At 42.2% G+C, this 27778-nt stretch overlaps 2 protein-coding genes across 2 annotated transcripts in view; one reads left to right on the forward strand and one right to left on the reverse strand.

Annotated features, from left to right (window-relative positions):
* The window catches only part of LOC123755799 (lachesin), a 74746-nt gene extending 59099 nt beyond the window's left edge, over positions 1-15647 (forward strand). The window contains exons 4-7 of the mRNA XM_069300086.1: positions 6982-7192; positions 9331-9458; positions 10860-11028; positions 15143-15647. Of these exons, the coding sequence (XP_069156187.1) occupies positions 6982-7192; positions 9331-9458; positions 10860-11028; positions 15143-15276 (642 nt within the window). The 3' untranslated portion in view covers positions 15277-15647. The remainder of the gene's footprint in view (positions 1-6981; positions 7193-9330; positions 9459-10859; positions 11029-15142) is intronic.
* Positions 15648-22570: 6923 nt separating this feature from the next.
* Positions 22571-23089, reverse strand: LOC138373683 (golgin subfamily A member 6-like protein 25). The gene has a single exon (XM_069340036.1). It carries the CDS (start codon positions 23087-23089, stop codon positions 22571-22573), a length of 519 nt encoding a protein of 172 aa, XP_069196137.1.
* Between the last annotated feature and the right edge of the window lie 4689 nt (positions 23090-27778).

Raw genomic sequence — 27778 nt, forward strand, 5'->3', positions numbered from 1 at the left:
TTGTTATTCCTGTTATTCCTAGCTGTTGTTATTCCTAGCTATTGTTATTCCTGTTATTCCTAGCTGTTGTTATTCCTAGCTGTTGTTATTCCTGTTATTCCTAGCTGTTGTTATTCCTAGCTATTGTTATTCCTGTTATTCCTAGCTGTTGTTATTCCTAGCTGTTGTTATTCCTGTTATTCCTAGCTGTTGTTATTCCTAGCTGTTGTTATTCCCGTTATTCCTAGCTATTGTTATTCCTGTTATTCCTAGCTGTTGTTATCCTGTTATTCCTAGCAGTTGTTATTCCTGTTATTCCTAGCTGTTGTTATTCCTAGCTGTTGTTATTCCTGTTATTCCTAGCTATTGTTATTCCTGTTATTCCTAGCTGTTGTTATCCTGTTATTCCTAGCTGTTGTTATTCCTGTTATTCCTAGCTGTTGTTATTCCTAGCTATTGTTATTCCTGTTATTCCTAGCTGTTGTTATTCCTAGCTGTTGTTATTCCTGTTATTCCTAGCTGTTGTTATTCCTAGCTGTTGTTATTCCTGTTATTCCTAGCTGTTGTTATTCCTAGCTGTTGTTATTCCTGTTATTCCTAGCTGTTGTTATTCCTAGCTATTGTTATTCCTGTTATTCCTAGCTGTTGTTATTCCTAGCTGTTGTTATTCCTGTTATTCCTAGCTGTTGTTATTCCTAGCTGTTGTTATTCCCGTTATTCCTAGCTATTGTTATTCCTGTTATTCCTAGCTGTTGTTATCCTGTTATTCCTAGCAGTTGTTATTCCTGTTATTCCTAGCTGTTGTTATTCCTAGCTATTGTTATTCCTGTTATTCCTAGCTGTTGTTATTCCTAGCTGTTGTTATTCCTGTTATTCCTAGCTGTTGTTATTCCTAGCTATTGTTATTCCTGTTATTCCTAGCTGTTGTTATTCCTAGCTGTTGTTATTCCTGTTATTCCTAGCTATTGTTATTCCTGTTATTCATAGCTGTTGTTATTCCTAGCTGTTGTTATTCCTGTTATTCCTAGCTGTTGTTATTCCTAGCTATTGTTATTCCTGTTATTCCTAGCTGTTGTTATTCCTAGCTGTTGTTATTCCTGTTATTCCTAGCTATTGTTATTCCTGTTATTCCTAGCTGTTGTTATCCTGTTATTCCTAGCTGTTGTTATTCCTGTTATTCCTAGCTGTTGTTATTCCTAGCTATTGTTATTCCTGTTATTCCTAGCTGTTGTTATTCCTAGCTGTTGTTATTCCTGTTATTCCTAGCTGTTGTTATTCCTAGCTATTGTTATTCCTGTTATTCCTAGCTGTTGTTATTCCTAGCTGTTGTTATTCCTGTTATTCCTAGCTATTGTTATTCCTGTTATTCATAGCTGTTGTTATTCCTAGCTGTTGTTATTCCTGTTATTCCTAGCTGTTGTTATTCCTAGCTATTGTTATTCCTGTTATTCCTAGCTGTTGTTATTCCTAGCTAATGTTATTCCTGTTATTCCTAGCTGTTGTTATTCCTAGCTGTTGTTATTCCTGTTATTCCTAGCTATTGTTATTCCTGTTATTCCTAGCTGTTGTTATTCCTAGCTGTTGTTATTCCTGTTATTCCTAGCTGTTGTTATTCCTGTTATTCCTAGCTGTTGTTATTCCTAGCTATTGTTATTCATGTTATTCCTAGCTGTTGTTATTCCTAGCTATTGTTATTCCTGTTATTCCTAGCTGTTGTTATTCCTAGCTGTTGTTATTCCTGTTATTCCTAGCTATTGTTATTCCTGCTATTCCTAGCTGTTGTTATTCCTAGCTGTTGTTATTCCTGTTATTCCTAGCTATTGTTTTTCCTGTTATTCCTAGCTGTTGTTATTCCTAGCTGTTGTTATTCCTAGCTGTTGTTATTCCTAGCTATTGTTATTCCTGTTATTCCTAGCTGTTGTTATTCCTGTTATTCCTAGCTGTTGTTATTCCTGTTATTCCTAGCTGTTGTTATTCCTAGCTGTTGTTATTCCTGTTATTCCTAGCTGTTGTTATTCCTAGCTATTGTTATTCCTGTTATTCCTAGCTGTTGTTATTCCTAGCTGTTGTTATTCCTAGCTATTGTTATTCCTGTTATTCCTAGCTGTTGTTATTCCTAGCTGTTGTTATTCCTGTTATTCCTAGCTGTTGTTATTCCTAGCTGTTGTTATTCCTAGCTGTTGTTATTCCTGTTATTCCTAGCTGTTGTTATTCCTAGCTATTGTTATTCCTGTTATTCCTAGCTGTTGTTATTCCTGTTATTCCTAGCTGTTGTTATTCCTGTTATTCCTAGCTGTTGTTATTCCTAGCTATTGTTATTCCTGTTATTCCTAGCTGTTGTTATTTCTAGCTATTGTTATTCCTGTTATTCCTAGCTGTTGTTATTCCTAGCTGTTGTTATTCCTGTTATTCCTAGCTGTTGTTATTCCTAGCTATTGTTATTCCTGTTATTCCTAGCTGTTGTTATTCCTAGCTGTTGTTATTCCTGTTATTCCTAGCTGTTGTTATTCCTAGCTGTTGTTATTCCTGTTATTCCAAGCTGTTGTTATTCCTAGCTATTGTTATTCCTGTTATTCCTAGCTGTTGTTATTCCTGTTATTCCTAGCTATTGTTATTCCTGTTATTCCTAGCTGTTGTTATTCCTAGCTGTTGTTATTCCTAGCTGTTGTTATTCCTGTTATTCCTAGCTGTTGTTATTCCTAGCTATTGTTATTCCTGTTATTCCTAGCTGTTGTTATTCCTAGCTATTGTTATTCCTGTTATTCCTAGCTGTTGTTATTCCTGTTATTCCTAGCTGTTGTTATTCCTGTTATTCCTAGATGTTGTTATTCCTAGCTATTGTTATTCCTGTTATTCCTAGCTGTTGTTATTCCTGTTATTCCTAGCTGTTGTTATTCCTGTTATTCCTAGCTGTTGTTATTCCTAGCTATTGTTATTCCTGTTATTCCTAGCTGTTGTTATTCCTAGCTGTTGTTATTCCTGTTATTCCTAGCTGTTGTTATTCCTAGCTATTGTTATTCCTGTTATTCCTAGCTATTGTTATTCCTGTTATTCCTAGCTGTTGTTATTCCTAGCTGTTGTTATTCCTGTTATTCCTAGCTATTGTTATTCCTGTTATTCCTAGCTGTTGTTATTCCTAGCTATTGTTATTCCTGTTATTCCTAGCTGTTGTTATTCCTAGCTATTGTTATTCCTGTTATTCCTAGCTGTTGTTATTCCTAGCTGTTGTTATTCCTGTTATTCCTAGCTGTTGTTATTCCTGCTATTCCTAGCTGTTGTTATTCCTAGCTGTTGTTATTACTGTTATTCCTAGCTATTGTTATTCCTGTTATTCCTAGCTGTTGTTATTCCTAGCTGTTGTTATTCCTGTTATTCCTAGCTGTTGTTATTCCTAGCTATTGTTATTCCTGTTATTCCTAGCTGTTGTTATTCCTGTTATTCCTAGCTGTTGTTATTCCTGTTATTCCTAGCTGTTGTTATTCCTAGCTGTTGTTATTCCTGTTATTCCTAGCTGTTGTTATTCCTAGCTATTGTTATTCCTGTTATTCCTAGCTGTTGTTATTCCTAGCTGTTGTTATTCCTGTTATTCCTAGCTGTTGTTATTCCTAGCTATTGTTATTCCTGTTATTCCTAGCTGTTGTTATTCCTGTTATTCCTAGCTATTGTTATTCCTGTTATTCCTAGCTGTTGTTATTCCTAGCTGTTGTTATTCCTGTTATTCCTAGCTGTTGTTATTCCTAGCTATTGTTATTCCTGTTATTCCTAGCTGTTGTTATTCCTAGCTATTGTTATTCCTGTTATTCCTAGCTGTTGTTATTCCTAGCTGTTGTTATTCCTGTTATTCCTAGCTGTTGTTATTCCTGTTATTCCTAGATGTTGTTATTCCTAGCTATTGTTATTCCTGTTATTCCTAGCTGTTGTTATTCCTGTTATTCCTAGCTGTTGTTATTCCTGTTATTCCTAGCTGTTGTTATTCCTAGCTATTGTTATTCCTGTTATTCCTAGCTGTTGTTATTCCTAGCTGTTGTTATTCCTGTTATTCCTAGCTGTTGTTATTCCTAGCTATTGTTATTCCTGTTATTCCTAGCTATTGTTATTCCTGTTATTCCTAGCTGTTGTTATTCCTAGCTGTTGTTATTCCTGTTATTCCTAGCTATTGTTATTCCTGTTATTCCTAGCTGTTGTTATTCCTAGCTATTGTTATTCCTGTTATTCCTAGCTGTTGTTATTCCTAGCTATTGTTATTCCTGTTATTCCTAGCTGTTGTTATTCCTAGCTGTTGTTATTCCTGTTATTCCTAGCTATTGTTATTCCTGCTATTCCTAGCTGTTGTTATTCCTAGCTGTTGTTATTACTGTTATTCCTAGCTATTGTTATTCCTGTTATTCCTAGCTGTTGTTATTCCTAGCTGTTGTTATTCCTGTTATTCCTAGCTGTTGTTATTCCTAGCTATTGTTATTCCTGTTATTCCTAGCTGTTGTTATTCCTGTTATTCCTAGCTGTTGTTATTCCTGTTATTCCTAGCTGTTGTTATTCCTAGCTGTTGTTATTCCTGTTATTCCTAGCTATTGTTATTCCTGTTATTCCTAGCTGTTGTTATTCCTAGCTGTTGTTATTCCTGTTATTCCTAGCTGTTGTTATTCCTAGCTATTGTTATTCCTGTTATTCCTAGCTGTTGTTATTCCTGTTATTCCTAGCTGTTGTTATTCCTGTTATTCCTAGCTGTTGTTATTCCTAGCTGTTGTTATTCCTGTTATTCCTAGCTGTTGTTATTCCTAGCTATTGTTATTCCTGTTATTCCTAGCTATTGTTATTCCTGTTATTCCTAGCTGTTGTTATTCCTAGCTATTGTTATTCCTGTTATTCCTAGCTGTTGTTATTCCTAGCTATTGTTATTCCTGTTATTCCTAGCTGTTGTTATTCCTGTTATTCCTAGCTATTGTTATTCCCGTTATTCCTAGCTGTTGTTATTCCTAGCTGTTGTTATTCCTGTTATTCCTAGCTATTGTTATTCCTGTTATTCCTAGCTGTTGTTATTCCTAGCTGTTGTTATTCCTGTTATTCCTAGCTGTTGTTATTCCTAGCTATTGTTATTCCTGTTATTCCTAGCTGTTGTTATTCCTGTTATTCCTAGCTGTTGTTATTCCTGTTATTCCTAGCTGTTGTTATTCCTAGCTGTTGTTATTCCTGTTATTCCTAGCTGTTGTTATTCCTAGCTATTGTTATTCCTGTTATTCCTAGCTATTGTTATTCCTGTTATTCCTAGCTGTTGTTATTCCTAGCTATTGTTATTCCTGTTATTCCTAGCTATTGTTACTCCTGTTATTCCTAGCTGTTGTTATTCCTGTTATTCCTAGCTGTTGTTATTCCTGTTATTCCTAGCTATTGTTATTCCTGTTATTCCTAGCTATTGTTATTCCTGTTATTCCTAGCTGTTGTTATTCCTGTTATTCCTAGCTGTTGTTATTCCTGTTATTCCTAGCTGTTGTTATTCCTGTTATTCCTAGCTGTTGTTATTCCTGTTATTCCTAGCTATTGTTATTCCTGTTATTCCTAGCTATTGTTATTCCTGTTATTCCTAGCTGTTGTTATTCCTGTTATTCCTAGCTGTTGTTATTCCTGTTATTCCTAGCTGTTGTTATTCCTGTTATTCCTAGCTGTTGTTATTCCTGTTATTCCTAGGAATCTTGCTATTTCTAGTCACTCAAATAATCGCAGTTTGCATATCTATTTTTTTATATAATTCATTGTGTTGGGGGACAGGAAGCCAGAGTGTATTTATACACGTTACGCTTATATCGAGGTCCCTCCCCCCCAAGGTTGAATTACTGACCCCGTCCAGGATGCAACCCCACAACAAGCTGATTAACTCCTGAGTACCTACTTACTGCTAGGTGAACAGATGCATTAGGTGATAGGAAATGTGCCCAACCATTTCTGTTCTGCCCAGAATTCGAACCCGAAATTCTCGATTGTGAATCGAGAACGAATCCAACTGTACTGTCGGACCCTCGTATTAAGTATTAAGTAAATATTAGGTATTGAGTTCAGTTTGAAAATGTGGAGAAATTAATAACATATATTAAGAAGCCTATGCAAAACTTTCTGAATTATTAACAATAACATCAGGGAAAACAGAGCTTGTAATTTTTTATGAGAGAAAGAGAGAGAGAGAGAGAGAGAGAGAGTGTGTGTGTATGTGTATATTACCTATAGTTGTTCTAGCGGGGGTTGAGCTCTCTTTTTCGGCCCGCCTCTCAACTGTCAATCAACTGTAACTAACTACTAACTTTTTTTCCACCCAGAAAGCAGCTCCGTAACAGCTGTCTAACTTCCAGGTACTTATTTACTGCTAGGTAACAGGGGCATCAGGGTGAAAGAAACTTCACCCTGACTCTGTTTCTGCCTGGTACGGGAATCGAACCCGGGCCGCAGAATTACGAGTGCTGTGCGCTGTCCACTCAGCTACCAGGCCCCCATGTGTGTGTGTGTATGTGTGTGTGTGTGTACTCACCTAATTGTACTCACCTAATTGTGCTTGCGGGGGTTGAGCTTTGGCTCTTTGGTGTGTGTGTGTGTGTGTGTGTGTGTGTGTGTGTGTGTGTGTGTGTGTGTGTGTGTGTGTATTTTGCCTAAATATTTACGAACAGTGATTACCAAATAGATTTTACAAACAAGGGGGCCAATAGCTGTTGGGCCCGATTCTTCACTGTAAAGCATCATATGTACAACTTAATCTTGCATTTGCTTAGATTTTTGACATATCTTTTTTATTTAAATATATTTGCCTTTGTCAACTTTGTGTTCATTCTGTCCAAATTTACACTACTCGTGCACAACATGCATATTTCTGTTCATTCCCGCAGCTCGTCTTGGTCTCCAGTTTCTGAGCATTCCACGTAAATCCTGCAATGTGATTGGTGAAGCTGCTGGTGAAATGCAATACCTTGACACCCAGGAGAATTATGTGATGCTCATGTGGTTAACTACACTCCCCTACAGGTGTCTTGGGTGCGGCACCGCGACATTCACCTGCTGACAGTGGGAAGGTTCACCTACACCTCGGACGAAAGGTTCTCGGCGCGTCACACCGCAGGATCTGAAGACTGGCTCCTGATGGTTCACTACCTGCAGGAGAGAGACGCTGGCCCGTACGAGTGCCAGATCTCTACCACCCCGCCCATGAGTCATCTCATCCACCTGGCTGTTGTAGGTGAGCACTAAAACACCACTTAGACACCTGTAAATAAACTGATCCACCTGGCTGTTAGTGGACATTATCAGCTACCTTCCAGCACACCCAGTTGCCACGTGAATGACCTGTATTGACAATGGCAAATTACCTAGTTGTCTCTGAACGAACTGATGCACTTTGCATCCTTTCAAGCCACGAGATGCTTGGATGCTGTCATCTCCTCTCTCAACACCGGTACACAGGCTCCGTAAGGCCTGCTCTACACACAAACACACTACCTGGAGGCTAGATTTGACAGAGAATTCGAACGTGAGGATAGTTAAATGACATCACAACATGTAGGCTAGAAGATGGGGGGGAATAAGGAGTTAGTTCTGACTGCGCAGTAGATACTGACGGATAAGCACAGCTAGGTCAGTACTCATAGGTAACTACTGGTCGGTAAGTGCTCAAATGTAATAATCACTATCATAGTTGTCAGGCACAATTAACCTTATATGATTGACAGGTATCACTAACAATAGATGATTGACAGGTACAATTAACCATGGATGACTGACAGGTATCCTTAACCATGGATAACTGACATTTATCTTAATGAACGTAATCCTTCACTCACTAGTGCACTCACCCCCCCATCAGGGCTACCTCCCCCCACCCTCATATTTCAACCATGTCCCAATATCCAATTTCCAATATGTCCAGGCTCCATCTCCAGTGTCCGTATGTTACATTATTTACATCTTTACTATTATATATATATATATATATATATATATATATATATATATATATATATATATATATATATATATATATATATATATATATATATATATATATATATATATAGTGGATTTTGTTAAGTGGATCAGCTTGAATCACCACCACAAGTACAATAGTTTACAATATAAATCCTTATCAGCTGACGGGTCTTATCAGGTGATAGTTCTCATCACCTGATAGTTCTCATCAGCTGATAGTCCTTATCAGGTGAGAATGGCCTCAAATGCTCCGCGTTCTTATCCAGCCAATAGCAGCTGGGTATATGGTTGATAAGATTGTTTGTGGCTGGCTGAGAATGACGAGTGTTACAGATAAGCGTGACATAGCACCTGTGAATGTGAGATTGTTACAATGGATTGTTACGGATTGTGGATAATATCAAACTAACCCACCAGCACTCACAAGCTGGATACTTCGGTGAGGTATACTGTGTATGCGTATATTAAGTATACCTTTTGGTAAATACTTTACATTTGTATTAATACTGATGGCTTGCCACACACACACACACACACAAACACACACACACACACACACACACACACAAACACACACACACACACACACACACACACACACACACAAACACAAACACAAACACAAACACACACACACACACACACACACACACACACACATACACACACACACATGGTGGCTGAGTGGACGACACTCAGGACTCGTAATCCTGGGGACCGGGGTTCGATCCCCGGCGATGGCGGAAAACAAACGGGCAAGAATTTCTTTCACCCTGATGCCCCTGTTACCTAGCAGTAAATAGGTACCTGTGGGAGTTAGACAGCTGTTACCGGCTGCTTCCTGTGTGTGTGTGTGTGTGTGTGTGTGTGTGTGTGTGTGTGTGTGTGTGTGTGTGTGTGTGTGTGTGTGTTCACGACTCTGAGATGCAGCATCCACATCACAGGTCCCTCTCCACCTGTCTATCTCATCTCATCCTAAATAAACATTCCTCCTCCTCTTCCCTCTCCGCCTGCCATTCTTTCGTACACCTTTTCTTCTCTCCTATCCTTCCTCCTCTCTTACTTATGTCATCCCAGTTGCATCTCACTGCCAATACCCCAGTTTCATCACATCATTACACTCATCCTGTATCTACACTCATCAGTTATTATCTTATATTCCTTCTTCTCCCTCACGTCATCATTTTTCTTCTTTTTGTCCAATCTCCCTTTTCCTCTTTCTGTATCAAAATTATATTTTTTTTACTGTACATCTCCTCTTTCCTCTTCTCCCATGATATCTCAGATGCAGCGTGACCCCATGATATCTCAGATGATATCTTCCACTTATACCCCCCCCCCCAGCATCATCTGTGTTCTTCATCTTAGTGGCGTGATGTTGTTCCTCCTCAGAGCCGGAGACGATGATAGTGGGAGGACCGGATGTGTACATCAACACAGGCAGCCGGCTGTCTCTCACTTGTACTGTCAAGTACAGTCCCGAGCCCCCAGCCTTCATCTTCTGGTACCACGATGACAAGGTGAGGCTCACTCTCTTCTCTGTGTCTCTCTCTATGTCTCACTCTCTCTCTCTCTCTCTCTCTCTCTCTCTCTATCTCTATCTCTCTCTCTCTATCTCTATCTCTATCTCTATCTCTCTCTCTCTCTCTCTCTCTCTCTCTCTCTCTCTCTCTCTCTCTCTCTCTCTCTCTCTCTCTCTCTCTCGTTTACCACACATAAATTAATTGCACCAGTTTCGTTCTACCGAGACGTGAGGGAATGTTTACATAAATGGGATAACATGTCCATTCATACACACTCACACAATACATACACCAGCAAATAATCACCATCACAGACACACACACACGCATACACATACACACACACACACTCACACAAATTCTCAGGGGAATTGACAGGGTGGACAAAGACAAACTCTTCAGCACGGGTGGGACACGAACAAGGGGACACAGGTAGAAACTTAGTACCCAGATGAGCCACAGAGACGTTAGAAAGAATTTTTCAGTGTCAGAGTAGTTAATAAATGGAATTCATTAGGCAGTGATGTGGTGGAGGCTGACTCCATACACAGTTTCAAGTGTAGATATGATAGAGCCCAGTAGGCTCAGGAATCTGTACACCTGTTGATTAACAGTTGAGAGGCGGGACCAAAGAGCCAGAGCTCAACCCCCGCAAGCACAACTAGGTGAGTACGAATGCTACCTCCCAACCACCAAGACTTGGGGTACTCACAATAAGGAAAGGGTCTCCATAATTAGGTAAATATGACATTGAAGTACAGGCGATGAGTCACAATAACGTGGCAGAAATATGTTGACCAGACCACACACTAGGAAGTGAAGGGACGACGACGTTTCGGTCCGTCCTGGACCATTCTCAAGTCCACCGAAACGTCGTCGTTCTTCACTTTCTAGTGTGTGGTCTGGTCAACATGACATTGAAAGTATCCCCCCCCCCCTGGTGCCCCACAGTGGAGCCTAGTGTTCTCATACCCCCCCCCCCTCCAGTAACCACTGTAGAGTTCCAGGGAAGGGGGGAGGGGTAATAGAGCCCCAGATCAAGCAGTAGTTACCTGCTTGTTAGGGCCATCCATATTGTTATCCTACTCTGCCACTTATATATGTGTATAATGGGTATAACCTGCTTATGGGGAAGTCCAGAAATGCTACTTCAATTTCACCCATCTTATTAGGCCTTACCACAAACGTATATACCCAAGCATCCCCCACCTAACCTATCAAGTCCGATGCATAGAAAACGCGAATGTTTGTGAGGTGACACTATTCGTAACCGGTGGCATTCGTAACGCTGGCTACGAAAAGGTAGGAAACTGCGCGTCTGTCAGTTGAGAGTACGAGCTGTTGACAAGAGTGCTGAATGTTTTCATGAGGTGAAGGGGGACACCGTCTCTCCCGCAGCTGGTGAGCTACGAGCGGCGGCCAGGGGGCGTGGTGGTGTCGACGGAGAAGGGCGTGGTCACCACCTCCAGGTTGCTGGTGCAGTTCGCGGAGCCCCGCCACACTGGCCGCTACACCTGCGCCCCGGCCAACTCCAGGCCCAAGAGCGTCAATGTCCACGTTATTGCTGGTATGTTTTGCTGTGTCCTGCTGCTTAAACAGGTTTCTCAGACGGGTTTAAGTAGCACTTACTGGTGGAGCACTTACGTGTCCAGGTTGGGTATAGCACTTACGTGTCCAGGTTGGGTATAGCACTTACGTGTCCAGGTAGAGTATACCACCTACGTGTCCAGGCTCCCCGCCTGGATACGGAAGCGCTATACCCTACCTGGGGGTGAAGTCCTCTCCTCAGGCTGTGATCCTGTGTGTCGTTGCTCTACAAGCACTGAACAATTGTATCACACTGTGTAATGATAAACAGTATTTTCATCAATAAAAATTTATATTTTTTGGCAGTGATGACTGCAGTTAGGCCTAGGTGTTCTGGTTCAGTTGTGAATTATTTTTAATTACATGTACGTGGGCCTCAAAGTCTCGGGTTAGGGGCCAGATTCACGAAGCAGTTACACAAATACTTACGAACGAGTACGTCTTTCTTCAATCTTTGACGGTTTTGGTTACATTTATAAAACAGTTTACAAGTTTGAAAACTTTCCAATCATCTGTTGTTATTGTTATATACAGCCTCCTGGTGTTTCCGAGCTCATTAACTGTTTAATAATTGTAAAATTAGCCGCCAAATTTTGAGAAAAGATGTACATGTTCGTAAGTGCTTGCGTAACTGCTTCGTGAATCTAGCTCCAGGCTCGTCCAAGCTACAGCCAACCCCAAAGACATATTTATTAATTGTTAACATATTGTATGTTAAAAATCCGTATTTTCCGAAATTCAAATTAACATTATTACGTATTAGAATATGGTGAATATTTTATTCTAAATTGGGTTGCATTAAGTGTTTAGGTTCTGTTGGCAACTATTTTTCTTTTAACCCGTCCTCGACTCAAATCCATTACATCCAGCGGTCGACCCCACAGACGTATTCATAAATTTTAACATGCTGTTCATTCAAAACTGTTTTTTTCAAATATGAATTAATATTATAATATATAAGCATATTGTGCATATATAGGCATAGGTTAGGTTAGGTGTTTAGGTTCTGTTGGCGATTATTTGTATTTGTAGTGCGTGGGTGAAGCATTTACAGCGTTGTGGTTCGAACGAAAGTCGTCAGTGAAGCACTTGTTCCGGATATGTTCGAACGTCAGCAGTTGTGAGTCGTATGTAAACCGTTTTTCATTCATAAACGGGGGGTTTGGCGGGTGCATGGAATCACTTTTGGGTCTTTGGAGAATGGGCTGCGTCCTCATAAGCAAAGACCCAAAGTCCAATCCATGCACCCACCAAACCCACTGTTTATGAATGAAAAACAGCTTACACACGACTCACAACTGTTGACGTTCGAACACTTCCGGAACAAGTGCTTCACTGACGACTTTTGTTCGAACCACAATGATGTAAATGCTTCACCCACGCACTACAAATACAAACAATCGCCAACAGAACCTAAACATCTAACCTAACCTATAACTAACCATACATAGCACTTTAATATATGACAATATGAACTTATATATGAGAAGAAACCTTTTTTAATACACATAATGTTAAAACTGATGAAGGCGTCTCAGGAGACGATCGCTACTTCCGAGCCTGGCCTGAGTTGCGTGCGTTCTATCCATAAACAAGAGGTTTGATGGCTAGATTAACGAGCATTTGACCATTTCTTATAAAGAGGAATGAACATCTACTAAGGTACAAGTCAAGTCCCGGAGGAGAGCGAAGCATTGCTCGAAAAAGAATTCGAAAGTGTTAAGATGTGCAAAGTGTTTTTCATTAATAAACAAGGTAAGGGGGGGGGGCAGCTGGATTAATAAGCAATTGAGCCATTGTTTATGAGGATGGGTTGTGTGTGCATTTTATGTTAAGATTCACTGGAGACCCAATAGTGGTGTTAAGAGCAGGACCCGACTAACAACCCAGCCCCCACTACATAACGACTCCTGCGGGCGAGAGGTGCACCTCTGTACCGCATGGAGCCTCCCCACAGTCCTCCCTTCAGCCCCCTTCTCAGGCTGTGTTTATGAGGACGGGCTGCAGCCTCATAAACATTTAGTAAATATTGGCAGTCCCAGCGCCCTCCTCCCCATTCCACTTGATTAATGAAAACCACTTTACTGGCGACTCCCAACTGATTACGCTCGAAGTTTTCTCGATCAGTGCTTCGAGCGGTTAATGGGATCGGCTTCCAGCTCTCTGAATGGTTCCCACGTGGCTTGTAAATACAGCTATGCTCGTCCTTATATACAGTGGCCAAATACTGGGTAAACCAGCCGACACAGTCCCTGTATATAAGGAAAAAGTTAATTTCACATAACAACTCCCGCCCGATCATCTCCGAAATTTTCTCGAATATTTCTTGGCTTACTTTCCCTTGTTCGGATCCTACTTTGGTAAACGCTTCAACTACGCACTCCAAATATAAAATATTAACAGTCGAACACCTAACCTAACCTAACCTACTCCCACTTATACATACAATTTTAAGAAAACAAATGTTAAATACATAGTATGTTACATTGATGAATGCATCTTTGGGCAGCCGCCTGCGGCCAGATTCACGAAGCAGTTACGCAAGTACTTACGAACCTGTACACCTTTCCTCAATCTTTGACGGCTTTGGTTACATTTATTAAACAGTTTACAAGCATGAAAACTTGCCAATCAACTGTTGTTATTGTTATAAACAGCCTCCTGGTGCTTCGGAGCTCATTAACTGTTTAATAATTGTAAACAAAGCCGCCAAAGATTAAAAAAAGATGCACAGGTTCGTAAGTGCTTGCGTAACTGCTTCGTGAATCTGGTCCCCCCTGGACGTGCCTGGTGTTAAGTCGGGCCGATACAGCTACCTCCCATCACAAGTCAAACCTCGAGCCTGCCTGCCCTAACTAGGCACCAAGCTGTAATATACACTAATATCAGCAGCTGTTTGAGAAAACACCTTCTTCCCTTATACAGGAGCTCCCCCCCCCCCCAGCCTCACTGAGAGTTTTCTTCAGTGAACGTAAACTTGCTGGTTGGTCAGAAAGGTATTGTGGTGGGGTTAATAACCCTTCATGGGTTGATAGCCTTAAACCATATACGAATCTTAAGTTTCGGCTATACATGATTCAGTCCAGCCTATAAGTCAAATATTGGCTTGTGTAGTCTTCAGTAAAGTCAGTATTTTACTTTCAGAGATCCAGTTTCATTACATTTTTGTCTTTGTTAAAGTGGAATTTACATCTTGAAACTTAAACCAGAACGGTAGAAGAATTAAGTTGTAATATATATATATATATATATATATATATATATATATATATATATATATATATATATATATATATATATATATATATATATATTAGGTTTGTGAGGGTACCACCTCTGGTGCCAATGTGGGGACCCATAGCCTCGGAGAAGAAAATAAAAAGTATTCAGAGGAGACCTTGTGGTTTCTCACTGAACACTAATATTATCTTCTCCTACCACCCCCATTCTTTTGTATGTACACATATATATTTACTTCATTTGAACTTTGTTACAAAAAAGGAGTTACATATGGGTTACAAAGATGGTTATCATAGGTTGTCGAGTTCCTCCAGCTCCTCAGATGGCGGGCAGGAACCCTGGATGCAGTGCGCATTTCCCCTCTGTATCGCCACACTGAGGCGCTGGAAAAGAAAGCTTGCAGCTCTTGGGTCCCTTGTTGTTTCAATGAGCCTAGAACCCAGTTCCTTCAAAAAGGAACACACATATATATATATATATATATATATATATATATATATATATATATATATATATATATATATATATATATATATATATATATATATTGGGCAGCCGCAGGCGGCTGCCCAAAGATGCATTCATCAATGTAACATACTATGTATTTAACATTTGTTTTTTTAAAATTGTATGTATAAGTGGGAGTAGGTTAGGTTAGGTTATATATATTAATGTTTAGTTTAAGAATTTTAATTCCATTTAACTTTTAATTTACTATATTAACGTCGATTTCATTATTAGTTTAGTAATTTTGAGTAGAATCAACTTCTAATTTTATAATTTTAACTCAAATTAAGCTTTAGTTAACTAATTGTAATTTAAATATAACATATATTTTCCTTCTCATCCGCCAGGAGACCAGCCAGCAGCCATAGTGCATGACAACAACAGCAGAGCTGCGGCCCGGCTCAGACAACACGCTGCTCTTCTGCCCTTCCTCATGCTGCTGCTGCTCCTCCTCCCTCACTGCCTCACTGGCGAGGGGTGAGAGTTTCCTCACTACTCTCCCTGGACGCGCGCACACACACACACTCACACACCTTCCTTCACACCTATCGACATGTAAACAATACCACGTGTGACATTCACCCGTAGTGTATGTACACGTGCGCATGCGCTGGGAACGTAGTAAATATGTAGATATGACCAAACTGGTGCGAATCACACGAACGTTATTTCCAAAGCGTTGGGATTTTTCGTTGTGTAGTGTATGACGTCACCTGTAGTGAAGAAAATAACAACGTCGTAATATTACCTGCAAAAAAAAGTGAGCATCTACGTGTGACGTCACATTGGAAAACAGTTGAATGCCGGAAAGTGAAATTATCTGCTAAAGACAAGTGAGCGTCATGATGTGACGTCACGTGTGATAAACAAGTGAGCGTCATGATGTGACGTCACGTGTGATAAACAAGTGAGCGTCATGATGTGACGTCACGTGTGATAAACAAGTGAGCGTCATGATGTGACGTCACGTGTGATAAACAAGTGAGCGTCATGATGTGACGTCACGTGTGATAAACAAGTGAGCGTCATGATGTGACGTCACGTGTGATAAACAAGTGAGCATTCCAGTTTTATGTCACATGCAAAAACAAGTACATATCTCTTTATGACGTCATTGACAAAGACAAACAAGAACATCTTGGGTGTGAGTGTGTATGTGATGTCACGTCAAGATGCAAGACAAATCAGCTGAGGCTGTGACGTCAACCCAAGAAGTAAATAGAGGTTCCTTGAGTGACATCAACAGATCTTGGCAAAACATCAGATGCTCTTCATCTTGACATAAGTGTTTCTGAGAAGGTTTGTAATTATCGCGTTGACACACGCTTCATCGGACCAAGCCACTTACGAAACATCTACATCATTCCTTACTCACTAGCGGCTTTGTTTACAGTTATCAAACAGTTTTCGAGCTTGGAAACTTCACAATCCAAGCTATATTATTGTTATAAACAACCTCCTGGTACTTTGGAACTCATAACCTATTTAATTAATGTAAACATTGTTGCCATGATTGGGGAAAGATGTACAGGTTTCGTAACTGGTTGATGCATGCTGGGCGTGTCTGGTAACTCCATTCAAGAAAACCTGGAGTTAGAAAATGTATGAGAAATTTTGAAATGTGCTTTTCACAACTCTCATCAATTCTTTCCTTTTGCAAAATTAAAATAAAATAATTTTTTTAAATAAATCCAAATTCATTAAATTGTAGTCTGTATTATCATTAGATTCTGAATGCAGTTTGAAGACAGGTAATCAATTCATTTGTCTCATTCAGATTTTGCAAAAAAACATTTTCCTTCAGAATCTCATCTTATTTCCGAATTTCATGTTTCTATGGAAATTAATTTTATTTTAAAGTTTCATCTTCAATTACAATTTCATCATCAGGATTAACACCAAATGTTAAAGATAGATTCTTGTAAGTATTTCCTGTCGGAAAGTTGACATCTTGAGACTTCCTAAGTTGACATCATCATCATTTTTGTTAGTTTATGCTTTCGCTATTCCTTGTGTCTGTTTTGGAGATGTCACCCAAGTGGGAAAGTTCCATTTCTTGTAAAATGTGCAATTCTTTCTTTCGTAGGCTCTATATATATATATATATATAATATATATATATATATATATATATATATATATATATATATATATATATATTCTATTTGTTATCATTCAAACATTTTGGATATAAGTTTCTATTATAGGTGTTTTTTATTATTTACGTAACACAAAACTTGGCTGAAAATATCAGTGTCAACGAAGGTTAAAAGATTTATATAAATCAATATCAACTAAATGGTTAATAAAAATCTGCATTATAATTCTGCTGAATATTTTAAGACGATACAACCCTTAACAACCTATTAGAGATGAGGAATTAGTGGGTCAACAATCCTGAGTCGACGACCACTCCGAGCTATTCAGCTCCGGGTCTCATTGAATCGTATGAATCGTATTCTAAAGCAGTATGAATCGATTCTAAAATGTTAAGGTTCAGGCTAAAAGGAGTCAGTAGAGTACAGTCATTGTGAGTTATAAGGAGTGATTTACGGACCTAAAGTGACCACCATTTTTTTTATTTTTGGAAAGAAGCCTCATCATCTTACCTTAGGGGGGGCATCATCATCATTTATGTACGGTAAGAGAAAATGTTGATTTTATGGTGACAGATGTGGTGTTTACCGTATTCGGTCGGTGTGCCCTATTTGTTGATTATCCTAAGAAAGATAAACTACACGGGTGTTCATCCTCTTACGAAACCTGTACATCTTCTTCCTTCAATTATGCTGGAATGCTCGATAAATCCCTGGTCATAGGGATAACTTCTATTAATATGATGACTGATAAATACAAATTAGAAGCTTTGTGATTAAATATTCCTGAGAATGTTCCGAAGTTATTGAGGAATATGCTAAAGCATATGATACTCAAGTAAGAATATTGCTTTTAATAAATCTTGTTCGGGACTGGAAATTTTAACTTCGGCTGAAAATTTTTCATTTAAAAGATTCCTAGACATCACGTATTTGTTTGGAAAGAGCACTAAAGTAGGCCGAATAAATCTGGCTGCAAGTTTATTACCATTTTAAATAACTTAACCAAAAGAGAAGTTGAAAGCTGTACTAATTAAAATTTAAGTCTTCAGCTTGAATAATTTAGGACAAAATCTCAAATAGTAAAACTTAGTTCCAGTGAATGTTGGTTTATGCTAAAATAAAATAGTGAATTTACCACATTTTTTTGTATTTTAACGAATCGAAAAAATATTATTTTACAAATTTCCCCAATTTAATAATCAGATTTACAGTGTATATGTTATGAATTGAAACAAGAAAAAACATAAACCAATATGGGTAAATTACAACTGCTCAAATCATAGCCTATAATAGGAATGACGTCCGGACTAACCTGACGTCTACGGATAGTCTCCAACAAGGCACTTGACACACCAGTGTACGAAGAATACCTGTAATATCTGCACTCTCCTGTATAACCTTATTCCCCGCAGAGTTTGACTCGAAGCGTTGCTTAATGTCATTGGCATGTGTTCTAAGGCAAGATTTGAGTCCCTTACTGAACTTTGACTTCTGAGAGTCGTCACATTCACTTAGTTTCCGACTGGCTATTCCCCGACCGTCCAAGAGGTTGGTCACCATTCCTTCCCCCCCATCCCATCCCAAATCCATCCTGACCCCTTCTCAGTGCTATATATTCATAATGGCTTGGCGCTTTTCCCTGATAAGTTCATTAGTAGATTCCGACTGGGTAATGATGCTTGATCGTCTTAAGACTTAGGCTAGCTTCAGGCAATGTTAACCATCTTATGGGGCATCGTAAACATCCAAATCTCCTAGTCTCTGTTTGAGCCTTTTCAGGTCGTTTAGTTTTCCTCGAAGATTGCAGCAGTTTTAGGAGAATATTATATTTTGTTTTGTTTCTTCCGGGTGTATTCGTGCGCGGGCTTAAGTCTCTGGCTTAAGCTTCAGTCTTATGCGGTAGATGAGTGTTTATGACTCGTGTTGTGGTTTCTGTAAGGTTATATTCAATAGGTTTGACAACGTTGGTGTTGTTTGTACGATTATAAATGGGTATAATGATTGAGGCTTGTGGTAAAACCGGATTTTACTGCATGAATGGTGTGACTAGATGGAAGAAATTTTTTTCTGCATGAAAAGATGTCGAAGAGACCTTCTCCCTGGAATCCCAGACCGTCTCCCCCTGGGACCCATACAGATATTCGGCATCTTGCAATTCAGCATTTGAGTCCTGATGGCTGTCTAGTATTTGGCCACATGAATCTCGTCCCGCCTGCATGGTGAGAAATGCCCCACTGTCATATGTGCAAATATCCAACACAAGGCCTATCAAGGCCCTCGGGACTTGTGTATTCACTTTGCACATGTTTAAACTTCATGGGAAGAGGGCGCAGGTTGACACCTACACAATGCCAGTCGTCATCTTTTTTTCTCGTATAATTTCTACTAAACGTGTTAAAGTTGTTTATTAACTTCCCTAAACTAGGACTAGTATCGAAACTGGAAAATGTGTCTGTGGAACGTTATGCTGTTTCACAGTTTGTATGGCAACATAATCTTCTAAAGTATACTAGGCTTTATTATCATCAGCTCGTAAGTTCTGTTTGGCGGAAAGTATATCAACACCCATAAATTATTATTGTTAATTAACAATTAAAGGACTTTACGAACGTCATTATTAATGTACCGCACCTCAATTAACTCATAATGCATATATAACTTATTTATTTTTTATATAAACACAATAGGCTTGTATACCTTGTTCAAGTTGGCTGCGATCTCTCTCTCTCTCTCTCTCTCTCTCTCTCTCTCTCTCTCTCTCTCTCTCTCTCTCGCTAGCATGTTACCAAGAATAAGTTTATTACAGCTGGGTTTTCTTACAAATATAACTAGCACTGCCCTATCCATAGGACAAGAAGTCTTTACTGTAGAGTGTCGAGGAGAAGAAAGTATTTCTATGGAACAAAGTTCACCAACATGATACAGTGACGGACGGACAGACCTTGCCGTCAACGACGTCATTTTCCGTCTTCTAAAAAACAATGCAGATAGGCGTAATATTTCAGGCCATCCTCGTGTTTAGACAGTACTTATAATAACGATGGGGGGGGGGGCCGTCGTGCACATATATATTGACGTTATGGACAAGTACAAAGCAGAATTTGGTACAATTGAATTTGGACACACCAGAAAAGGTTTTGTAATTATGTTTGCTAGTAAAGCCTAACCTTCCTAGAGCCTAATACACGCTATCTGAGGCCTAGTATAGTACATATATGTGCTATACTAGGCCTAGGAATATTTAAGTATGGTTTTTAGCTTTTTTTCGGAACCTAATAAAGTGAATAGTTTCTATTCAATTCAATTCAATTTCTACTATCTTCTTGTCCATTACTTATATATATAGGTCACTGGCACCAGGGATGTGTGTGTTGGTATTTAACATTAACAAGACCCCTGTAACACCTGTTAAAACACATGTGACAACATTGAACCATCCTGTGCGTAGTATCCTGCATCTGGGATTGTTATCAGCGAGGGAATAGTGATTATACAACTGTATCTACATAACAATGACTCGGTATAGAAATATGCGGATGCAATAATTGCTCAATATATATCTGGCGACAACTTTTTGTATTTGTTTTTGTGGTTGATTCTAGAGGATTGGTGATTAGTTGTCAGCCCAGGACAACGGCGCCTCACTGTGAATCCTAATATTATTTGTCAAAACGCAACCCCCCGCAAGCACAACTAGGTGAGTACAAACGTGTACTCACCTAGTTGTGTTTGCGGGGGTTGAGCTCTGGCTCTTTGATCCCGCCTCTCAACCGTCAATCAACAGGTGTACAGGTTCCTGAGCCTATTGGGCTCTATCATATCTACACTTGAAACGGTGTATGGAGTCAGCCTCCACCACATCACCCCCTAATGTATTCCATTTACGTGTGTGTGTGTGTGTGTATGTGTGTGTGTGTGTGTGTGTGTGTGTGTGTGTGTGTGTGTGTGTGTGTGTGTGTGTGTGTGTGTGTGTGTGTGTTATATATGAGTCATAGAGATGTGGGAAAGTTTTCTTTTAGCGTGAGAGTAGTGGGGAAATGGAATTAAGTAAAGGAGCACATTGTAGAAGTAAACACTATTGAGAGCTTTAAAACTAGGCATGATAGAGAAGAAGGACAAGAGTCATTGCTTTAAGACAACCGACGGCTAGAAAGGCGGGATCCAAGAGCCAACGCTCGACCCTGTAGGCACAAATAGGTGAGTATACACACATGAAAACTTCCCTCCGAGACATCCCATAATTGTTAAAATAACCAATTGTTAATAACAATTGTCCCACAAGTTATAAGTTATAATTGTTTGCGGTCTTATTAATTTAAATTACGTAAGCATATAATTTTTTTTTATCATGTGATTTTGAAACAGTTTTCCTTTTAATGTTAAGAAAACAAATATAAGACTATCGTTTATAACCTCAATGTTTGGTACCTGTACTAGACGCCTGTACCCTAATGCCTAATCGTCAAGGCCCAGGAGTCGTCAAACAGATATGCAATTCCTTTACGAAACCTGTACATCTTACCCCAATCTTGATGGCTGTCTTTACACTTATTAAACAGTTGATCAGCTCCGAAGTTTTCTATAACAATCATTATCTTGGGTCGCGAAATAAATTCCCAGGCTCATTAAACTGCCAAAATGATAAAGGAAAGATCCACAGGTTTCGTCAGCGGCTGCGTAAATCCCTCATCTAAATCCTGGCCCACTGAGCCTGTTCATACAGAGCTAGGAGTTCATACAGAGCTAGGAGTTCATACAGAGCTAACAGTTCATATAGAGCTAACAGTTCATACAGAGCTAACAGTTCATACAGAGCTAACAGTTCATACAGAGCTAACAGTTCATACAGAGCTAACAGTTCATACAGAGCTAACAGTTCATACAGAGCTAACAGTTCATACAGAGCTAACAGTTCATACAGAGCTAACAGTTCATACAGAGCTAACAACCTACAGAGAGACGAATGAACTGCTGTTCAACGCTCCCATAATGACCCCGTAATGCATCTGTTGACATTAATTATGTTATTGAACATAAGTTTTTTTTTTATCATTTTAAAAAATGATTCTCACGTGCAATATAGTAATCCCGTCAACACTGTAATTACAGCAATTAACGCCGTGGCCCAAGGTATAATCTTATTAATATCCACTCCGTCAAAAAATGCAACAGTTTTTGGCTTGCCAGAAACATTTAAAAGCAAGCAACCCCCCACCCCCCCCCTAATCTCTCCTCCCCCCTCTCCCTCCCCCATCCCTCCCCCCCCACAACCCATCGAGGCCAATGGGCAGAAAACGTCATTGTTACGAGGCTGTTAATTTGTACTAATACGTCGCATTTTTCCACGGAGTGGTGGTTTTGGGAAGCAATGTAATGTATTAGGTCAAAAAAATGACAAGAATGAATTCTTGAGAATGAGATTACAATTCTCAAGAGTCACGACGAATTATTATCTGATCTACGTGTGTCTCCGCCAGTTACAGCTGACTTTGTCAACGATTTGGACCAATCACAGATCAAAATACAAACCGAGATTTAAACGAGTAATAAATATACACAAAAGTGTATGAAGTGTATTGTATACACCTTCAGCGATGGGATTTATTCATCGAGATGTATACACTTGTTTTCTTCAAATAATTATAAGGAAAACTGTTAGGACTAATTTCCTTATAGTTAATACTGGAAAGTGTTCTCTCTAGTTAACATCGGGATTTGACACGAGGGTTCAGTGTGTTCTCGAAGCTTGACAGTGTCCCATCGAAGCTTGACAGTGTGTTCTCGAAGTTTGACAGTGTCCCATCGAAGCTTGACAGTGTGTTCTCGAAGCTTGACAGTGTCCCATCGAAGCTTGACAGTGTGTTCTCGAAGCTTGACAGTGTCCCATCGAAGCTTGACAGTGTGTTCTCGAAGCTTGACAGTGTCCCATCGAAGCTTGACAGTGTGTTCTCGAAGCTTGACAGTGTCCCATCGAAGCTTGACAGTGTGTTCTCGAAGCTTGACAGTGTCCCATCGAAGCTTGACAGTGTGTTCTCGAAGCTTGACAGTGTGCCCTCGAAGCTTGACAGTGTGTTCTCGAAGCTTGACAGTGTGCCCTCGAAGCTTGACAGTGTGCCCTCGAAGCTTGACAGTGTCCCGTCGAAGTTTGACAGTGTGCCCTTGAAGCTTGACAGTGTGCCCCCGAAGCTGGACCATGTATCTTCGAAGCTTGACCCCTTGACCCTAACCCGGAAATAGAGGTCGTATATTTAGCACACGACCTCTGTTTCCTTTATACTTTTCTGTTTAATGTTGACGTTACAGGTAGACCTAGAGCCTAGTGGATACAACACCCATGAAAGACGTTGCACCGACGTTGAATCAATAATACTGACGTTGCTCTTGGGTAGTGTGGCCACTGGGAGCCTATTCATTGTTTGCACTCTACATAGAATTCAACTTTTGAGCCCCCACCCACCTATAAATATAATGATTACCAAGAATTTAGAGAGTGTTTGTACCTTTGACAAATTTAGGCCACAGTAGATACTCCGTTTCTAGTAGATAATGACATTGTTTTATTGTGGCTTTACACTAGGACAAAAATGAGCCTTTTGCCTGTCCTGGGAGTAGAGTGAGGCTTTGGCTCTCTTCTTAGGAATACAATGAGAATTATGTATCTTCCTGTGAATAAAATGAGGCTTCTGTCACTTCTCCACAAATGTATAACAAGATTTATGGAAATTTCTGGTCTTGTAAAATTGTTTTCGCTGTATTTTGTAATATTCGTCAAAGGCATGAAAGAGCTAATAATGAAAATGATACCATTTACACTAATAAAATTATTAAGAGATCATTTTCGATCACAATTGGATCTCAGGCAATGAAAATGTTTCAAATATTAACATCTGTGTGGAAGACTGTCCGAAAAAGTGTATATTCGGTGTGGGCGATAATTTTGTGACGTGATTCTGTAATAGGTGAATGTCGCGAGGAACAGGATCACGTGATAGTAATAACAGCGATGGTTCGTTGGCTCCAGACACCACGTGACTGTGGCTCCAGACACCCCGTGACTGTGGCTCCAGACACCACGTGACTGTGGCTCCAGACACCACGTGACTGTGGCTCCAGACACCCCGTGACTGTGACTCCAGACACCCCGTGACTGTGGCTCCAGACACCACGTGACTGTGGCTCCAGACACCACGTGACTGTGGCTCCAGACACCACGTGACTGTGGCTCCAGACACCACGTGACTGTGGCTCCAGACACCACGTGACTGTGGCTCCAGACACCCCGTGACTGTGACTCCAGACACCCCGTGACTGTGGCTCCAGACACCACGTGACTGTGGCTCCAGACACCACGTGACTGTGGTTCCAGACACCCCGTGACTGTGACTCCAGACACCCCGTGACTGTGGCTCCAGACACCACGTGACTGTGGCTCCAGACACCACGTGACTGTGGCTCCAGACACCACGTGACTGTGGCTCCAGACACCACGTGACTGTGGCTCCAGACACCCCGTGACTGTGACTCCAGACACCACGTGACTGTAGCTCCAGACACCACGTGACTGTGGCTCCAGACACCCCGTGACTGTGACTCCAGACACCACGTGACTGTAGCTCCAGACACCACGTGACTGTGGCTCCAGACACCACGTGACTGTGGCTCCAGACACCACGTGACTGTGGCTCCAGACACCACGTGACTGTGGCTCCAGACACCACGTGACTGTGGCTCCAGACACCACGTGACTGTGGCTCCAGACACCACGTGACTGTGGCTCCAGACACCACGTGACTGTGGCTCCAGACACCACGTGACTGTGGCTCCAGACACCACGTGACTGTGGCTCCAGACACCCCGTGACTGTGGCTCCAGACACCCCGTGACTGTGGCTCCAGACACCCCGTGACTGTGGCTCCAGACACCCCGTGACTGTGGCTCCAGACACCACGTGACTGTGGCTCCAGACACCCCGTGACTGTGGCTCCAGACACCCCGTGACTGTGGCTCCAGACACCACGTGACTGTGGCTCCAGACACCACGTGACTGTATAAAGTGATACACACAAGACCTGTGCAATAATAACATGTATTTAAAACAAATTAGCCATTGAACACTAATACCACGTTTCCATATCTTCATTTATTGTATATATCTCATACACCTGTATTTGTCCTATTGTATATTTTTGTAAAATAAAGAAAGACTATGGCAGAACTTGTTTTACTTACCACTTATTTACTTAACTACATTACAGACTGAGGGAAAAGAAGTTACTTTTTTCCTTTGTAATCTTTGTTTATGAGCTCACGTGTCCTGTTCCGTTTGTAGTCCCTTGCTGTGGGTTCCTGGGGTGTTAGTCCCCCCCTTGTTGTGGGTTCCTGGGGTGTTAGTCCCCTTGCTGTTGGTTCCTGGGGTGTTAGTCCCCCCCTTGTTGTGGGTTCCTGGGGTGTTAGTCCCCCCCTTGTTGTGGGTTCCTGGGGTGTTAGTCCCCCCCTTGCTGTTGGTTCCTGGGGTGTTAGTCCCCCCCTTGTTGTGGGTTCCTGGGGTGTTTGTCTCGCCCTTGCTGTGGGTTCCTGGGGTGTTAGTCCCCCCCCTTGTTGTGGGTTCCTGGGGTGTTAGTCCCCTTGCTTTTGGTTCCTGGGGTGTTAGTCCCCCCCTTGTTGTGGGTTCCTGGGGTGTTAGTCCCCCCCTTGCTGTTGGTTCCTGGGGTGTTAGTCCCCCCCTTGTTGTGGGTTCCTGGGGTGTTAGTCCCCCCTTGCTGTTGGTTCCTGGGGTGTTAGTCTCCCCCTTGCTGTGGGTTCCTGGGGTGTTAGTCCCCCCCCTTGTTGTGGGTTCCTGGGGTGTTAGTCCCCTTGATGTTGGTTCCTGGGGTGTTAGTCCCCCCCTTGTTGTGGGTTCCTGGGGTGTTAGTCCCCCCCTTGCTGTTGGTTCCTGGGGTGTTAGTCTCCCCCTTGCTGTGGGTTCCTGGGGTGTTAGTCCCCCCCTTGCTGTTGGTTCCTGGGGTGTTAGTCTCCCCCTTGCTGTGGGTTCCTGGGGTGTTAGTCCCCCCCTTGCTGTGGGTTCCTGGGGTGTTAGTCCCCCCCTTGCTGTGGGTTCCTGGGGTGTTAGTCCCCCCCTTGTTGTGGGTTCCTGGGGTGTTAGTCCCCCCTTGTTGTGGGTTCCTGGGGGTGTTAGTCCCCCTCTTGCTGTGGGTTCCTGGGGTGTTAGTCCCCCCTTGCTGTAGGTTCCTGGGGTGTTAGTCTCCCCCTGGCTGTGGGTTCCTGGGGTGTTAGTCCCCCCCCCTTGTTGTGGGTTCCTGGGGTGTTAGTTCCCCCTTGTTGTGGGTTCCTGGGGTGTTAGTCCCCCCCTTGCTATGGGTTCCTGGGGTGTTAGTCCCCCCCTTGTTGTGGGTTCCTGGGGTGTTAGTCCCCCCTTGCTGTAGGTTCCTGGGGTGTTAGTCTCCCCCTTGCTGTGGGTTCCTGGGGTGTTAGTCCCCCCCCTTGTTGTGGGTTCCTGGGGTGTTAGTTCCCCCCTTGCTGTGGGTTCCTGGGGTGTTAGTCCCCCCTTGCTGTTGGTTCCTGGGGTGTTAGTCTCCCCTTGCTGTTGGTTCCTGGGGTGTTAGTCCCCCCTTGTTGTGGGTTCCTGGGGTGTTAGTCCCCCCCTTGCTGTGGGTTCCTGGGGTGTTAGTCCCCCCTTGTTGTGGGTTCCTGGGGGTGTTAGTCCCCCCCTTGCTGTGGGTTCCTGGGGTGTTAGTCCCCCCTTCCTGTAGGTTCCTGGGGTGTTAGTCCCCCCTTGTTGTGGGTTCCTGGGGGTGTTAGTCCCCCCTTGCTGTGGGTTCCTGGGGTGTTAGTCCCCCCCCCTTGTTGTGGGTTCCTGGGGTGTTAGTTCCCCCTTGTTGTGGGTTCCTGGGGTGTTAGTCCCCCCCTTGCTATGGGTTCCTGGGGTGTTAGTCCCCCCCTTGCTGTGGGTTCCTGGGGTGTTAGTCCCCCCCTTGCTGTAGGTTCCTGGGGTGTTAGTCCCCCCCTTGCTGTGGGTTCCTGGGGTGTTAGTCCCCCCTTGCTGTGGGTTCCTGGGGTGTTAGTCCCCCCTTGCTGTGGGTTCCTGGGGTGTTAGTCCCCCCCTTGCTGTAGGTTCCTGGGGTGTTAGTCCCCTTGCTGTAGGCTACCCCAGTAGCTAGTAGCCCTCCTTGCTGTAGGCTACCCCAGTAGCTAGTAGCCCTCCTTGCTGTAGGCTACCCCAGGAGCTAGTAGCCCCCCTTGCTGTAGGCTACCCCAGTAGCTAGTAGCCCTCCTTGCTGTAGGCTACCCCAGTAGCTAGTAGCCCCCCTTGCTGTAGGCTACCCCAGGAGCTAGTAGCCCCCCTTGCTGTAGGCTACCCCAGGAGCTAGTAGCCCCCCTTGCTGTAGGCTACCCCAGGAGCTAGTAGCCCTCCTTGCTGTAGGCTACCCCAGTAGCTAGTAGCCCCCTTGCTGTAGGCTACCCCAGTAGCTAGTAGCCTTCCTTGCTGTAGGCTACCCCAGGAGCTAGTAGCCCCCCTTGCTGTAGGCTACCCCAGGAGCTAGTAGCCCCCCTTGCTGTAGGCTACCCCAGGAGCTAGTAGCCCTCCTTGCTGTAGGCTACCCCAGTAGCTAGTAGCCCTCCTTGCTGTAGGCTACCCCAGTAGCTAGTAGCCCCCTTGCTGTAGGCTACCCCAGGAGCTAGTAGCCCCCCTTGCTGTAGGCTACCCCAGGAGCTAGTAGCCCCCCTTGCTGTAGGCTACCCCAGTAGCTAGTAGCCCTCCTTGCTGTAGGCTACCCCAGGAGCTAGTAGCCCCCCTTGCTGTAGGCTACCCCAGGAGCTAGTAGCCCCCCTTGCTGTAGGCTACCCCAGTAGCTAGTAGCCCCCCTTGCTGTAGGCTACCCCAGG

This window comes from Procambarus clarkii, chromosome 43 (genome assembly GCF_040958095.1).
Source record: "Procambarus clarkii isolate CNS0578487 chromosome 43, FALCON_Pclarkii_2.0, whole genome shotgun sequence".
NCBI lineage: Eukaryota > Metazoa > Arthropoda > Malacostraca > Decapoda > Cambaridae > Procambarus > Procambarus clarkii.